General features: G+C 36.0%; 1 protein-coding gene across 1 annotated transcript in view; it reads right to left on the reverse strand.

The window, feature by feature from the left end:
• Positions 1 to 17985, reverse strand: part of Eya4 (EYA transcriptional coactivator and phosphatase 4) — a 266157-nt gene that overhangs the window by 119875 nt on the left and 128297 nt on the right. Inside the window, 1 exon segment of the mRNA XM_047558124.1 lies at positions 12251 to 12300. Coding sequence (XP_047414080.1) covers positions 12251 to 12300 — 50 coding nt within the window.

Raw genomic sequence — 17985 nt, forward strand, 5'->3', positions numbered from 1 at the left:
GGGTAGCTATCAAGTGTTTGAAAACTGTCAGAAAGCTGGGATTCTCAGAGTGATGGGCTGTGACTGAGATCTGGAAGAGGGCAGTGTCTGACCATCCTACATGTGTGGTGGACTGTCCTGCCTAAAAGAGAATGGACCTTTCCAAATGCCTGCTGGAGAAACACTGATGAGCCCTCCAGCTTCCAGTCACACTGCACATGCTCACACACACTCACAAGTCTCATTTGACTTCCAACAGCCTGGTTTTCATCCTTCCTTTTCTAAAACAATTGTGAGAATGCCTAAGATGATAACTATGCCAAGAGCACATGGATAACACGATGGTCAGAGTAAAAGTTACGTCTGAGCACAGCAGCCGGGTGTCTGATGTTCCACGTGGTGCTTTTGTCTAAGGTCAACGATCCTCAGTACAGCAGCTGCCCACCCCATGGCTGTTGTGAATCTGTCTTGGCATTCTGCCAGCTCACATTCATCACCCCTTCCCTCACTATTGTGATACTGCATATTCTCACATGCAGATCCAAAGTCTCGCAGCCCTGTTACTTGGGATTTTGGATCTGCATGTGAAGAACAACAGAGTGAGAATGGGTGACACGGGGGAGACAGAGAAGACTGGATCCCTTCATGTCATGACCATGTAGTGACACCATGTGTGTGCATGAGAAGGTGGCATTAGTTTTGAGAAGTATGAAGTTATGAGACAGAATGCAATAGAGGTGTTTCCTACTTAAATAAAGCCCACAAAACAGTTATTTATTAAATGATTTTTTATTTTAAGGAGCATTTTTCACATGTTGTGTTGCTTTAAAGATACAAGTGCCCATGCCCTGTTATAAAAATCATCCTAAGATAAAAAAGAGAGGATGAGAAAAAAGAAGAGGAGTGGGGGAGGATGGAAAAGGAGAAATTGATTATTACATTTTTATCTTGAAAAGCTTGCTGAGGCCATAAAGATTTTAATTAAGGTAAACCCAGTATTTATCATGCAAACTTGATTTCCCTGAAAGTAAGGGACACTGCGATAGCAACTGTAAATTGGGACTATACTTGGACAAACTTGAAATAAAGTTCACCTACTTTTTATAGTAAACCTAGTTGTCCCTCTTAAATTTGATCTTGTTGACAAAAGGCATTTAAACCTCATTAGTTATCACATGGCATACAGTAGTGAGAACGTTGCATGTGAATATGTGAAGCACTTCCCCACCACTCAAAAGTAAAAACTAACTGCTCATTCATTCATTCACATAATAAAAATTTATTGCATTTCTACTATGTGCCAGATACTGTGCTAGGTATGGGAACCTAGAATGTCAAAAATATCCAAAATGATCCAGATACTTGAGTTGTTCCTGTTAGTGGGAAAAAGGAATCATTTTGCCAAAGCCTCTGCTGTCCGTGAACTTCAAGGTATGGTTGTTCAGGTAACTTTTGTGTGTGGCTGAGCCATGCATTCTATTAAGCAAAAGTATATTTAATATGGAATCATCTTGCATAAAAATAATTCTTAAATATTATGATGCTAAACATAACATTACTTAAGAGAATCAGGGTGACTGACACCACAATCATTGCACTTCATGGAGGCATGTCCATGTCCACATGGATTTCTAAAACATACTGTGCTTCTAGTGTGAATGCCCAAACGTTCCAGGTGCATAAGCAACTTACACAGATATTCCATTATTTTTCTGTCTCCCTTTTGTTGAGACTCACCTGCCAATTCTGTCCCTCTGCCTATGTGTAGTAAGAGCAGTCATAGGTTTCCTCGATGTCTCTCAACACTTTCCACGTGTTCCTCCCTTTACGGTTTAGACTCAGGTGTGCAGTAAGAAAAAACTCACTCTGAGAAAACTCAAGGTCACCCAGATGTGTCACCAGGTTTTTCTAGTTTCTCAGCAGTTCTCAAGTATGTCCATGTGGAAGAGGTTTGTGAGATAACTGAGTTTGCCAAGTTTGTGAAGCCTTAGAAATTAACTACAGTAAAAATGAGAGCATTTTTTCTAAATATAAGAATATATACATATTTTCAACTATTTTTATGTTGGATTTTCTCTTATTAGAAATCTACATATTGAGGGAAAGTTGAGTTCAATTGTAGTTACATGAATTTTAAGAATATAAAGATCACTGTTTGGCATGGTAAAGTCACTCAAAAGACATCAAGCATCAGGTGCTAAAATTTCATAAACATATGAACAAAGACGCCATTCATTCACTGGATTATTGAAAAGCCGAGGAGAACATTGTAGGTTGCTAAGACAACTGAAATGTGATGATTGTGAGATAATGAGGAGAATCTCTGCATCTTTAGTACTCAGATTTTGAGGATTGCACTAAACCCTTATCTATCATAAGACACAGACTTTAAAGGGCTTTACATTTTTAAAAAGGTTTTGCTGGTGAAGGAGCTTGAAGTTCTCCAATCAGGACAAAACACTGGTCTTGAAGGGTGTGTAGTGTGAAAGAGGGAGGTGTCCTGGCTGGGGACCTGTAGTACTTGGTAGATGAAGTGCCTGCCAGACACTGTTGCCAATTAGTCAAGGAAAATGTATTTGCAATGCACTTAATAAAATTTCAAGTAAATATTCTCAAAATTGGGGAAAGTGAGAAATGTTAGCTTTTTCTAGAATATTGTTATTTCGGATTTTAAACAATGATCTCACTCCATTCTAACTGTACTGTCCTCTTTGGAGTTGCTCAGGTGAGCCAGAAAGGCTTCCACTGGATCATCTCTAAGGCAATGTACCTCCTCCAACCTTCCCTTTGGCTGACAGGCACCCTGCCCCCCTATAGTTTTCCAGTTTTGTTCAAAGATCATCCAATTTAAAATCATCACCTATTCCTCACAATGCTCTCCCAATCCTCTTTTCATTTCCTACTATTTATTACCTTCTAGAACACCTTCTTATCATTTACACTCCTGTTCTGTTTACTGAAGTATCTCAAATAATGTCTGACACATAGTTGATGCCTGATAAATAGCAACTTTGAGGGCAAGAACAGACATTGCTATAAATGAACAGCTAAAAGAAAAGCCATCACATCTTATTTCTTCCCACTTGAAGAGGAACCCCAAAAGTTTATGTTTCTCTTTACGTTGAGTTGAGAACTTCTTCACTAATAATGCCCCAAGTCTAGGACAACCATAAGGATTTATGCAGTTCAATACCTCCAAGGTGGACAACTAGTCAATATGCTATATGCTCAAGAGATGGGCACAGTTTCCATTTGTAACAATTTTAATTCCCTGTGATGCAATGTCCTTTTTTGCTGTTTAGGTCCTTCGGATAAAAGTTACTCAAAAGGGGTCCGGGGATGCAGCTCAATGGTAGAGCACACATTTAGCATGCATGAAGCCCTGGTTTTGATCCCCAGCACCAAGCAACTAACAATCTCCTTAAAGATTGTTTCATAAGACTTCAGATGGGCTTAGTTTACTGTATGAGAGGTTTATCAGGAACATGGCAATTTTTTACAATTGGCCACTGATACTTGTGGGGAAGTCAGGTCTTTCAGCATTGCTAGAGAATAATGCAATCTGTCAGGAAGAGGCAACAACCCTCCAACAGCTATTGTGTTCATTTCAGGCCAAATATACCATTATATATATACATACACACACACATGCATATACATGTATATATACACATACACATATATATATGCATGTATATATATATATACATATATATATACATATATATACATGCATATATATATGCATATATATATATGCTCAAAAGAAATAAGCATTCAATTCAAAAAGTTTGGAAAATGTGCTTCATTCACAAGAAAAAATAATGTGCAATGCCTCTGAAAATAAGGACAACTTGCTAACCTGTCTCTGGGGCCTCTGAAGTCAGTCTCCTAGCTGGTGTCCCTGCCTCTAAGTGTCTATACCACATCTACTCTGTAATCACAACAAACTTTTAGCACTGTTATAACCTGATCAGAAATCCACCGGTGACCTCTTTATGCCTAAAAGAAGTATTGACAAAATTTCAATTTTGGGTTCCTTGCTACTGATTCCTGGTTATACTTTTCAAGGAGTATTTAAGAGTTGATTTTTTTCTTTTTTCTTTTTTAAAGCATTTTTATCAAAATATAATTTATATATCACAAAGTTTGCCTATTTAAAGTGTATAATTTACTGATTTATAGTATATTTACAGAGTACTGCAACGATTACCATAATCCAATTTTAGAACATTTTCATCATTTCTAAAAGAAACTCCATGCCCATTAGCAGTCATTCCTCATGCCCTTCTCCTTCCCTAGCCCGGGAGACACTGTCTCTCTTGTTTTGATTTTTCTGGACATTTCATATAAATGGAATGGGAGATTTGGTGTGGTTTATTTCACTTAGCACAGTGTTTCAAGGTTTCATCCATATTATGCAGGAATCATTTTGTTTATTCTCTGTGATTCTCTTTATCTTCAGTTCTTAGTAGCAGAGTGGATAGACAAGCTTCTGAGGTGTCACATTCTCATTGAAATGTATTCCACAAGCTAGGAAGCAGCAGCCCCCCAACTACTTCTTCTTTATCAGGGAACAAAAGCACTCCCTGGAGAGCCTAGGTAGGCTTCTTCTCAGATCTTAATGGTTAGGAATGGGACTTATGGTCACCCAGCTTTATAGGAAGCTGGGAAAGCAAGCATTTTTAGCAGAAGCCAGTCAAAGAAAGAGGATACTGGAAGTAGCTCTTGGGTTTCTGCCCCCCATGGTATTTATGATTATTTTTCACTGTAAATGAATATTTTATTATTCCTTTTAAATACACATTGATATAGGAGTTAGGGCTATACTTAGCTGTATACAATGTCTCTCCACTAAGTTACCTTAGACAAACTCTTCAGAATTATTTGGGTTTTTTATTTTTTTAAATTATGACTATGTCTAAGACTTTCTAAGATCTATGTTTTTTCTATTAACCTTAATGTGATTAACGTGTTTAGCTTTTTCAAAAAATTTAATTTGTTCTAATTAGTTATACTTGACAGTAGAATGCATTTATGTACTTTGTTAAATCATACATACATGGAATAAAATTTCTCATTTTTTTTGATTGTACATGTTGTAGGATCGCATCAGTCATACAGTCATATACATACATAAGGTAATAATGTTTACTTCGCTCTACTCTCTTTCCTACCCCCATGCCCCTCCCACTCCCTTCACTGCCCTTAATCTAAAGTAAATTTATTCTTCCCTAGCGCCCTGCCTTGTACTTATTGTGAAATAGCATCCCCATGTCAGAGAAAATGTTCGACTGTCAGTTTTTTTGGGATTGGCTAATTTCACTTAGCAAGAGTTGATTTTTTTAAAAGTTCAGACCTAGACATTAATTTTGGTAAAATTACCCTCAGAAAGGTAAGTAATTTAAATTCAGTAAAAAGTGCATTAATCAAGCAACCCACCAACTAGATTCATAATAGGAAATGGAGAAAGCAATTCCCATGCAGACGGGCAATTTGAGAGCAGAAGATGTGGTCCACTGACTGCTAACTGGTCAGCTTGGAGATGTGCTCACAGGAAGGCCAATGCTAGGTAGAGGCCTCCACACAGAGGTAAATGGAGCTGCTCTTACATGGAAGTTTGGCTGCCACTCCACTTAAAGATCTAGAACAACATCCATTTTGCAGATCATATCTGACTTATGAAAAGAGTCCCCATACTAATGAGATGAGTAGTCATTGAATTACATCTGATTAGGGCATAGGGGTATGTTTTCAGTTTCCTGAAAATATGCTGTATTATAGAAAGTGAAGCACGGACATTGGGGGTTGGATAAAACAAGTAGGAAAGAAAGTGAAACAAGGTAAAGGACATTTATTGGGTTATCAGCTTGGCATCCCCTTCATGGAAGTTCTCCTCCTGCCTCATTCATACACTCCTGGATATGTCTACTAAAAGTCACATTTATGCGTTGTTACCCTTCTTCTCTGATAGCATTCCCTTTCCTAGAAATCTGGAACTGAGATAAAGAGAAAGAGAGAGACTTTACCACCTGGGAGGCTAAAGAGGTAAATGTACAAATCACACTTTCTCCTGTTGTGGTACCTGGAGAAAAATCAGGCTGATCAACCAGTCTGTATCCTGAGAGATGGAGATACTGAAGCCACTAGGGGAGAGAGCACAGGAATTGTCCAGACATGAACAAGAGGGCAACCCCAGCTCCCTAATTTTTTGAGATTCAACATTCCCTTATAAGAAAGTATACCTGAGCTTAAAAAAAATGAAAACAAAGCAAAAAACAAAAAACAAAACAAAAAAAAAAAAAACTCTCCTTCTCTGCTTTAACCAGCTTATATTTCTAGCTATGACCAATCATAGTGCTATCTAAAACAACCAGGAATTCAAGTCAGCCATGATCTGTGCTAACTTACCTAGTTTCCAATCTCCTCTACTATTTCTTCACATGAATTACGTGGGACTCTTCACTTATAAAACACACCTTTTGTTTCAGTTTCTGGTGAGTAGAGCATGCTAGGGACTGAACCATGGCATGAGATGTGAACAGAGATAATATATGAAAAGACAAGTAATAAAAAGAAAGCAAAAAAATCAAAAACAAAACCTAGGGATCTGAAGACAGTGAAGCAAAGGCCAAACACTTATGTGAATGAAGAGGTGTAAATGATAAGGTCTTTTTTTTTTTTTAATTTTTTTAATGGTAAGGTCTTAATGGTAGCCTCTCTGTCTCCTTTAATGTGTTAAAGGATGAGTCTTCATCAATGTCATCGTATAGAGACTATTCTGTGAGGAGCAATGTGTACGTGCCTTTTACTCATATTATTTTACTCTTGTCTGCTTACTCATTTAATCTTGGGAGACTAACTTTGGAAGGAGAAACAAAGAAATAAACAAGCACTAAACTGCTACCAATAAGAATAAATTACTAGGCGTTTCCAATGAGACAGAAGAAACAGTTGACAGGGCACATATATAATAAGACATTTAGAAAACAATTTAAAGTTTTAGACTAGTATTTAAATCTTCAAATATCACTGCTATCAGGGATTTAGTAGGTACCTTAGACACTTCTCTGAGGAAGTCAGCTCAGTATGCTACCATGACCCAAAGGTCAAGATATGCTAGCTACTGAGGGTGCAGTTAATGGCAAAACAGAACACATCATTCATCCTCATCCAGGACTCCAGCTGCAACCACACCTGTAGGAATCTGTCAACACACCCCAGAAAAGGCAAAATGGATTCCAAAAACCTCCAAACAAATGCCAGCTGAAATGAAGACAATGGAGAGGAACCCCTACAAGTTCACACTTCGAAACTAGACAAAACACTGCCCAAATTGGGAAGAAAAGGATTAAACTAGAATATGACTCAGGTTAAATAAGTCAAAAGGAAATTAAATCACATTCTTAGAATATCTATCCATCCATCCATCCATCTTCTCTGATTTTCTGAAGAATAACCATGTAACTTAAAGGAACTGGTTTTAAATAACTAGTATGGTTGATAATTACTTTTCAACGTGATCAGTAATTTTCTCTGTGTAATAGTAAAAACCAGTGTATGCTAATAATATGATTAAGTCCAAGAAATGGTTACATAATTCCATGGACTATGCAGTCAGATTGAGTTACTGAGAGAATCTAGGGTTTAATGGAACTACATCCCCAAATTTTTAAGTTTGAGGAACTACAACCTGGAAGTCATGATTTTTTTATGCATCTTGGAGACAGAATATTGGGCTAGACAGACCTCTGATTTGACACAGTAAAATAATATGCATGAAGGGCCCCTGAGTTTTCCCTGCTGTGAAAAACAACATGCCACTTAATTTTTAGGCAGACAATTACAGGCAGATAAACATTTCAGGGTTTTGGAAGCACTGCAAAAGTTATTTTGCTAGCAAATAAATATGCATAACTTAATGCCTTAAATGTTATATTGCTAAACCATAACTATTTAAGTAAGATGAATTAATTGCATTTTTAAGCTTTTACACTTAGACCTTGAATAAATAAACTTCCTGAGGTTCACTTAAATACTAGCTATTAAGCCGAAATTAATTCCGAAGCTTCTTTAAAGTTGAACAGTCATGTTGCCATTCACTTGATAATTGTGAAGTTAGTCAAGTCCAGAGCAAGAAGACACAGCGGAAGGCCCCTGACGATTTCAGGCAACCATTAAGTTCTCAGCAAACTCAACTTCTTTAAGTTATGAAATAGGGAAGCACCAATCCTCACCATTACCCATAGAATCTTTTTTTTACTCTCCAAATGGAAAAACTACCGTATTAGCTCTTCTATACTTGTAAGGACTTCCTTTACATTAATATTCTCTCTTCAATCTCATTATTCTACTGGTAGTATTGAGTCCGAGATGAGACAAAGCTATTATAGGAAAAAAAGATTTGGTGTAATTCCTAGAAGTCACTTCATAGTTCTGTTTCACCAAAATTTATGATTTCTTTAGCTCCTTAGTTAATGGAACAAGTATAAAATGAAATTGCTTAATCTGAGTTGCATTTCCTTCTCTGTCTCTGATCTCTTCTTGGTGAAAATACTTTATTAGTCAGAAGTCCAAAAGAGAAAAGGCATAGAGAAGCAGAACAAAAGATCATAAAAGGAATCCAAATGGTATTATGGAGGTCACTGTAACATAGTAGCTCTCTAAGATATTTATACAGAATACAATTAAAGTATGAGATAAATTATTTCCTCACCTCATAATGGAAATAAAAAGTCGGAAGATTTTAGAAAGCAGGATATTCATGGAAACATCTGCTAAAATATTCACTTATCTAGGTGCCATCTATTATATTAAACAAGAACTATGTACTTTCAGAGTAGATTCAAAGGAGGCACAAATCCACAAATACAGAAAAAATAAACTTAAAAATAATATTTCTACTTACAGCTTAAGATGTTCTATCTAGTAGCACACTTAATTTTAGGGTAGGGTAAAACATAAAAAAATGGTCAATTTTAGTTTTTTCAGGTACCTATTTTATGGTTAATATTAGTTTTAAGAACAAAGGTCAATAAGAATATACTCTGGATATAGTTAAAACACAGAAGGTAAAAAAAGGAAAACATTCAAGTGGAGCATATTTTTATATAAAGCACTTTATATCCCTTTCCATATGACATCAAGTTTAATAGTTTAAGGAAACTGAAAATACTGTCCCTAATGTCTGGTTTTTAATGTATACACATAATCTTATTTCTAAGAAGACAGTTTTGCCCTACTCATATTGCATGGGTTTATATATTCTCTTTTCCCCAATCTGCCAGTTACATTTGCAGTCCAAGCATGTCTCTCCAAAAGAGGAATTAAGGCCAAGGAAGACAAAGAATTTGCTGATACACATGTCACTCCGAGAATTCTAACAAAGTCTCCACACCCAATTTAATTACTTCCCTACTATAAAAACACTTTCCATCTGCATTTATTATAATCATTTTGAATCCAAAACCAACACACTATAAAGCTAGCTAAATAAATGAATGACGTTTGCTTTGGGTTCCCAGTGAGGCAGCATTTTGTAGGGCAGTGGGTCTCTAGCTTGTGTTTTATGCTGAGACAGTACTTCATTTTGAGTTTAATTCTTTACCTAAGATTTGTGCAGAACAGAACTAAAAGCCACAGGCTTTAAATTTTAAATCTCAACTGAATTTCTGTCTCTCATAACATACCACGCACACACATACACACATACACACACACACTCCTATACATACACACAAAGAAATACACACACACAAGAGGGGGATCAGAATGGGGAAAGAGAGAGACTATGAATGCTTGTGGTTCTTAATGGGGAAAAAAAATGTACCCATATATGTACATAATAAAATATTGCCATGTAGTATCTATGATTTTTGATAAATGTTATAAAACAGCTTCTGTACCCGCATATAATAAAAACTACTTTAAGCTATCTCCAATGACTGAACTATTCGGTAGTTATTGTATTGTTTCAGAGCGTTCTTTAGCGTAATTATTTTCTTGGAGTTCCATCATTACATTAACTGAGAGCCACTCTTAGTACTTCCAGACAGAATATTGTTGAATAAATACAGGATGTGAGAAGAGCCACAGGTTTCTGTTACTGACAGTGACTGGAGGATGGGTACTGGTCAGTGCAGCAGTCAGGAGAGAGACCAGCACTGCCAGAACATCTGGGCAGCCTTGAACCGGTAAGTGACCCCACGGGTTGTCCAAGGACCTTCCATATTAGGTTTTAATAAGGATTATTTCATTCGTTCATTTGTTTGTTTGTTTTTGATTGTGCAAAGTTTTAAAGTTCTTAGAAAGTGATTTGTCTGATTTTACCCATGTATATTGCACATTAGGTAATTTAAGAAGTAGCTGATCCATGGAAAACACCTGCTAATTTCTAGAAACAGCAGCTAATTTTCAATTTCACAGAGATATATATTATTAAACAATGTGTTATATTTTAACCATCTCTTAAAATAGATATTATTTATTTTAAAAGTAAAATTATACTATTTTTTTCTCTCACTTTTATTTTTCAGTGCTTGGGATTGAACCAAGGGCCTCACACATGCTAAGCAAGCTCTCTGTCACTGAACTAACATTCCCAGCCCTAAAACTCTACACTTAAGGTCATACAAATTGTAATTTTCTAGACTGAAAAAAAATGATATCATTCTATGCTTAAATTTATTAAGCTCTGAACTCTATTTCTTCTCTAACATGCAGATGCTAACTGTGAACACCGAATCAGTTTGGAAGCATTCTACAGCTTAAATTTTACTTAATCATAATTATTTTATGTCAAAATTCCTGAGTGGCCCCAAGTCTAAAAAAATCAATATGAAATATTAATAATGAAGATGATTATAGTGTTCTTTTCCTACTAACCCTCAAGACATGCCCTTTTTATTAATTTATCACTTTATATAATCCTTGCAAAGTATCTTACAGATAAGTTATTCAGAAAGGTCAGCAAAATGATCAGGAAGGAAGTCCCTACAAGGAATACAGCTCTAATCTTCCCTTCTCTGCCCATCTTTGATTAGGATTCATGGAATGAAGAATCATGGTTCATCCATTTCTTAATGTTCCAACAAGATAAAATTATTTGGTTCCATTCTGATTGAAAATTATAAAGAACAAAGATAGAATGTCAATAATCCTATATCATATTACATTGCCCTTAATGATCCAAAGGGAAATATCATATACAATCACTTTAATATATAGAGGAATCAGTTTTAGGAACATCATGCTATGTAAAACAAAGGAAGAGTTATTGAAAGATTAATTGTTGGTACATAATACAATCTTGTTCTCCAAAAGGAAATCATGGCACCATAAACATTTTACTGAGATCTGCATTTCTTTGTTGTACCAAGAGAATCACTACATCTTTCGTATGCTAGGTCAAATAGGACAAAATAAACTAGAACCCTTCTCACAATTAAATTCAAATTTCTTAATGTATTGGGGTAAGTAACATCATTGGCATCAGATTAAGAACATGTGTTTATTATTGTCATGATATTTATAACCCTTTTACTTATCCACTTAAAAATCAGGCCTGAATTTTGAAATGAAAGCAAGGAAAATGGATAGGACTAAATAATGTGTTGGGCATATGGTCCAGCAAACAACTCAGTACTGCTAAATTCCTTTCCTCTCCTTTTCGTACTACTAGGGACTGAACCCAGGGCCTTGTGTGCCCTGAGCTCTACCATTGAACTACATCCTAAGCTCTAGCTCTAAGTTCCTGTATGAAGGGGCCTGATACTTCACTTCATCAGTTCCACCAGCTCACAGAAACCAAAGAGAGAATGCCAAGTTAATGCTGCATTTACTAATTTGATAGCATTCTCAATATCTAGCAGTGTTTCATTACAAAGAAAAACATTATGGTTTTTAGTTTTTGTAAACATAGATTTGACTGTTATTTAGTACCAAGCACAATTCCTGATAAAAATGCATTGTAAGAAGAGATCAGATTGAAAAATCAAGTTTAACTTAATATAATATCTAAGAGAATATTTTTAAATCATTTTTAGAGATTTATTGTTATTCTTTAAAACCAACTTCAATCACAATCTCTTTTTATGAATGTTATCACTAATGGTGCCCTTGCCAGGTAATATGTAATTTCGACACAAAAATTCTTTAACAAACTCAGTGTTTCAAATCTCAGTTGTACCTGATACTGATATATAGTATAATATTTTACTAGTTTTGGAATCGCAAGACTCTTAGAGGAGTCTTGATCATTATTTTACTGTACCTGGAATTCTGAGGTTCTGAAACATCGGAATCCGTACACGTTTTCTTTACCTGGAAGAAAAGAGTAGTAGTTATTCTCATATGAAAATATAACTTCCTCATTCAGGTTCACACACTTGTTAAAGTGGATACAGCTCTACTCACCAAGGTCTCTATAAAATACTCCCCACATTTTACAGCAACAGCATGCAGTACTAAATAGTGTATTTCGTTATTATCCCATGAACAGCTGCCAGATGCACTTTCCTGGTCTCCATTAATATGTAAAATGTTCAGCAAAAATAGCTGGGGACCAGTCGATTGAGGAACAAAGAAACCAAAGAAACATGTTTCCCACATAGGAACGAGAAAGCCATACTGTTCCAGTCCACTAGGAAGTGTTTTTCCAGTGGATACTGCTTCTGTCTCCCACTAAAGCACACAATAATAAACACCAGGTTCTGGGGCACAGCATAGTGTTAGCTAAAACGTCCATATATTAATTTCATCTTCTCAATCCAATGACTGTATGTTTTATACATGTCTCAGCACATCAATTAAATTTAGGCATTGCTCCTAGACTTTTCACATATATTTGCAGTATATTTCACAGATTATATTTCAACTTTGAGGTTTTTAACCCATGAAAGGTAAAGAATGAGAATAACTTTTGCTTTCAGGCTATGCTATCCATGTTTGGACAGATGAATGGTGTACACCCTTTAAACAAGGGAAAGCACATATCCAGCTTTCAAACATTAACATCAAGCACAGATACATTCTGATACCATGATCTTAAAGGTATATTGTAACAAGTGATGAATCCTCTGAAAGAGAAATTAGGAAAACGATCCCATTCACAATAGCCTCAAATAAAAGAAAAACAATAATTGGGAATCAATCTAACAAAAGAGGTGAGAGACCTCTACAATGACAACTACAGAACACTAAAGAAAGAAATTAAAGAAAGCCTTAGAAGATGGAAAGATCTCCCATGTTCTTGGATAGGCAGAATTAATATTGTCAAAATGGTCATACTACCAAAAGGGCTATACAAATTCAATGCAATTCCAATTAAAATTCTATGGCATACCTCATAGAAACAGTGCAAGCAATCATGAAATTCGTTTGGAAAGAAAAAGAGACCAGAATAGCTAAAGCAATCCTTAGCAGGAACAGTGAAGCAGGGGGTATCACAATACCAGACCTTCAACTATACTACAGAGTAATAGTAGCAAAAACAGCATAGTATTGGCACCCAAATAGACAGGTAGATCAATGGTACAGAACAGAGGACACAGAGACAAACCCACATAAATACAGTTACTTCATAATAGACAAAGGTGCCAAAAACATACAATGGAGAAAAGATAGCCTCTTCAACAAACGGTGCTAGGGAAGCTGGAAATCCATGTGGAGCAAAATGAAACTAAACCCCTATTTCTCACCTTGCACAAAACTCAACTCAAAATGGATCAGTATTAGACCAGAGACCCTGCATCTAATAGAAGAAAAAGTAGGTCCAAATCATCATGTTGGTTTATGACCACACTTCCTTAACATGACTCCCAAAGCACAAGAAATAAAAGCAGGAATCAATAATTGGGATAGATTCAAACTTAAAAGCTTTTTCTCAGCAAAGGAAACAAGTAATGATGTGAAGAGAGAGCCTACAGAGTGGGAGAAAATCTTTGCCACACACACTTAAGACAGAGCACTAATCTTCAGAATCTATAAAGAACTCAAAAAACTTTATACCAAGAATACAAATAACCCAATCAATAAATGGGCTAAGGAAATGAGCAGACACTTCACAGAAGATCTACAAGCAATCAACAGATATATGAAAAAATGTTCAGCATCTCTAGTAATAAGAGAAATGCAAATCAAAACTACCCTAAGATTCCATCTCACCCCAATTAGAATGGTGATTATCAAGAATACAAGCAACAATAGGTGTTGGCAAGGATGTGGGGAAAAGGTACACTCATACATTGCTGGTGGGGTTGCAAATTAGTGCAGCCACTCTGGAAAGCAGTGTAGAGATACCTTAGAAAACTTGGAATGGAACCACCATTTGACCCAGCTATCCCACTCCTTGGCCTATACCCAAAGGACTTAAAATCAGCATACTACAGTGATGCAGCCACATCAATGTTCATAGCTGCTCAATTCACAATAGCTAGACTATGGGACCAACCTAGATGACCTTCAAAGGGTGAATGGATAAAGACACTGTGGTATGTATACACAAAAGAATATTATTCAGTCATAAAAAAGAATAAAATTATGGGCAGGTAAATGGATGCAGTTGGAGAATATCATGCTAAGTGAGATAAGCCAATCCCAAAAAACCAAAGGCTGAATAATAACTCTGATAAGCGAATGATGATACATAACAGGGGGTGGGAAGGAGGCAAAAATGGAGGAAGGATGGCTTGAATAGAATAGAGCAAAAAGAGGGGTGGGGAGGGGGGAAGGAAAAATAACAGAATGAGACAATCATCATTGTCCTATGTACAAGTATGATTACACAAATGGTGCAACTCTACTTCGTGTACAACCAGAGAAACAACAATTGTACCCCATTTGTGTACAATGAATCGAAATAAATAAATTAAAAAGAAAAAAAAGGTATATTGTATTCATAGTAGAATCAACCTTAAAAATACTTTCATTAATATGGGAAATGCACAATATATATTTACAAATCCACTCTCATACACTCTGGATATACATATTGTGATGGCCTGCATATTTATTCAACCCTCAGGATTCTTAGCAGTTTCAACTTCTAATAAGTGGTTTGCAAGTGAAGAAGTCCACACAGACACACTTGTGTGGTATAAATTGCAAAATGAATGGCACCACTAAGAACAAGTTTTGACTCGTACGGTATTGTATTTCTAGCTCACAAAGCAATTCTTTCCTCCTCTGACTTAGAAGAAAGCTTAGAACGCACACACACACACACACAGTCCTACACTTTCAAAAAATCTGTATCTTTTGCTTTCATTTCCAAGCATAGACATTTGTGTAATCTGGGAAATCGATTATTTGCTTGATTAACTTTGTACTCTCTTTTGCTTCCAGTGTACACATTTACACAATATGAAAATAAAACTGAGAAGAAAAAGAGATTGTTGTTCTGTTCTATTAGGAAACTTCTATACCCTTAGCATGGAACTCTGACACCAGGAGATGGAGGAGGGAAGAAACGTTTTTACGATCAGGGGGAAAAGAGGAGAAGGAAGAGGAGGATGAGGAAGAGGAGGAAGAAAAAGAGAGAAAAGGCAGCCATCTGAGGAATACTTTTCTTAAAATGTCAATGCAAAATTCACCAGAAAACCCACCCAAATCTCATGTCCATTGAAAATTTGCCCAAGAAAAATAGGAACCAAATGGAAAAGATACTGGAAAACAGAACCCTTCCTTCCCACTAGTTCTTTCCTCCAATCCACCACCAGAAACTATATGATATGCCCAATGGATACATAGAAAATACCCTTAGTCATAACATTGTCCTTACCACTCTGGTGACTTAACTTTGGGACTAGCAGAGAAGCTCCAGAACACTACAGAAAAACAAAGCAAGACTCAGAGCCAGGTAAGCTTCCTGTGACTTACTAACAAACCACTTTTTTCTTTATTACCCTTGATTTTCCAAAGCATCATTTTCCAAATAACTTACCAGAAAGCTCTGATTATTTTAAATTCATTTTCAAAGTAGTAACTATAATACACAAAACAAATCTATTGATTCTTTTATTATCTAGTAGCCATGGAATCCCAGGCTTATAATTAATCATTAAGTATAAGTGAAGAATTAGATATTTTTTTAGATATTGGTAGAGCTATGGTTTCATCCAGACAGCTGAAATTAGGAGTTTTTGTTCACTTTGTGGTTGAATGAGGAAAGGGTAGTATTTAGAATATTGTGACTAGTACAAGGAGCAACTATCTAAAGTACTGTATTTATCAGAACAAAATCCTCCAGCCTAAAGAAGATGGGAAGGAGACAAAGGAGCAACTTGAGAACTGAGTCTTAAGGGACACAGGCCTCCAAGACTCCACCTGGAAAAGATCAGCACTTCATCGTCCTGGGCTTGACAGGGAACCACTTTATGAAGTCCTGGTATCCAATAAAAGGTCTGGCAAATAACCTTGGGCAATGTAGACCGCTGAAGTGTTTTAAGAGATACACTGAGTAGTGCTGTCCTTGAAGACAGTGTGGGATGGACAAGGTGAGAGCAGATGTACAGCCTGCAATGAGAGAGAGAATACAAGTTCCGTGGACGCAGAGATGATATTGGCCCTGGACATACATTATTATGTCCCAGCCTTGACTGAATACTCCCTAATTACATTTACTAAGTGAATCACTCAATACATCAGTGAGAGGTAGTGAAAGTCTAAATTTAGACAGGAACTATGGGGAGCAAAGAGAGTATGATTTTGAGCAACATTTCTGATACAGAATTGTTAGAATATTGTAATTGACTTTAGTATTAAGTGGAAAATGATATAATTATTTTATCTGTCTTTGAAAGGGGATTTCAGATATGCCAAAGACTAAAACTGAAAATAGTTATTTGGCTGAATAATATTCCATCGTGTACAATCATAGAAATGAAATGATGTAGCCCATTTGTGTATCATGAATCAAAATGCAGTCTGTAAAAAATAAAAAAATAAATAATTTTAAAAACCCTCTATCTTATTTCTAAATTAATGAAGAGAAATTAAATGAATCATTAACAAACAAATGTTCATACAGATCTTGATCACGGAATTAGAAGGCAAGTTAATAGTTTTGACTAATTTGAATATATACTCAAGTGGACCGAAGGTCAATGGCACTTCAGTGAATGGCACCCACTGAACCATAGAGGAGGGAACACTCCTATAGAGTACATAGAACCTCTGTCTTCAATGGATACCAAGTTACTGCTGAATTTGTTTCAAATGAAGTGGAAACAAGTAGGCCCAGAGTTCAGGCAGAACTTCATGCCCATATATGAAATCCAAATTCTAGTTTTCATAGACACAGAAGGAGGTGTGGGCAAAAGATAGACTAAGAAGGAAAAGACTGCTTAGGTAGATACTATTTTGGTCCCAATTCCTATCTGATCATCCTGAGAACCAGAAAGATTAGCCTGTAAGCAGGCTAATGTAGCAAACTTCAAATTCAGATTTATAAGGGCATTTTAACCAACATATGTGAAGAAAATGAAATTTATAAGCATATAAACTAAAATGTTTAAAATGAGGATCAAAGCAACTTAATATGTAAAGTTTAATTTCCATTACATCACAATAATGATAATTGCTGTCATTTGTTAAGCAATTATTCTTTTTGGCACACTGTGCTAGACTATCAGCATGTAATCTCACGTAATCCACGAACAGGCATGATGGATAAAATCCTTGTTTTATAAATAGAAAACTAAGGTGTAAAGAGATTAAACAACTTGTTCCATGTCCCAGCGGGAGCAATACCAGGGCAGGGATAAAGCCTTCTTTCCCCTCCTGTTATGTATTTGCCAGTTGCTTCTATTAGGTTGTCTCACTTTTTTCCTTACTAGTTTTTTTTTTTTTTAACTTTTTTTATTTACTTGCTTTCTTTCTTTTTAAATATTCAATTGATTGAGGTATGATTGAAACTCAAAAGTTTATATATTTACCCTGATGAATTTGAAGATAAGAATACAACTGTGACTTCATGTCCTCAGTCTATGCCATGATCTTGTTCAACTC

The sequence above is a fragment of the Sciurus carolinensis genome, chromosome 7, assembly GCF_902686445.1.
Source record: "Sciurus carolinensis chromosome 7, mSciCar1.2, whole genome shotgun sequence".
Taxonomy (NCBI): Eukaryota; Metazoa; Chordata; class Mammalia; order Rodentia; family Sciuridae; genus Sciurus; species Sciurus carolinensis.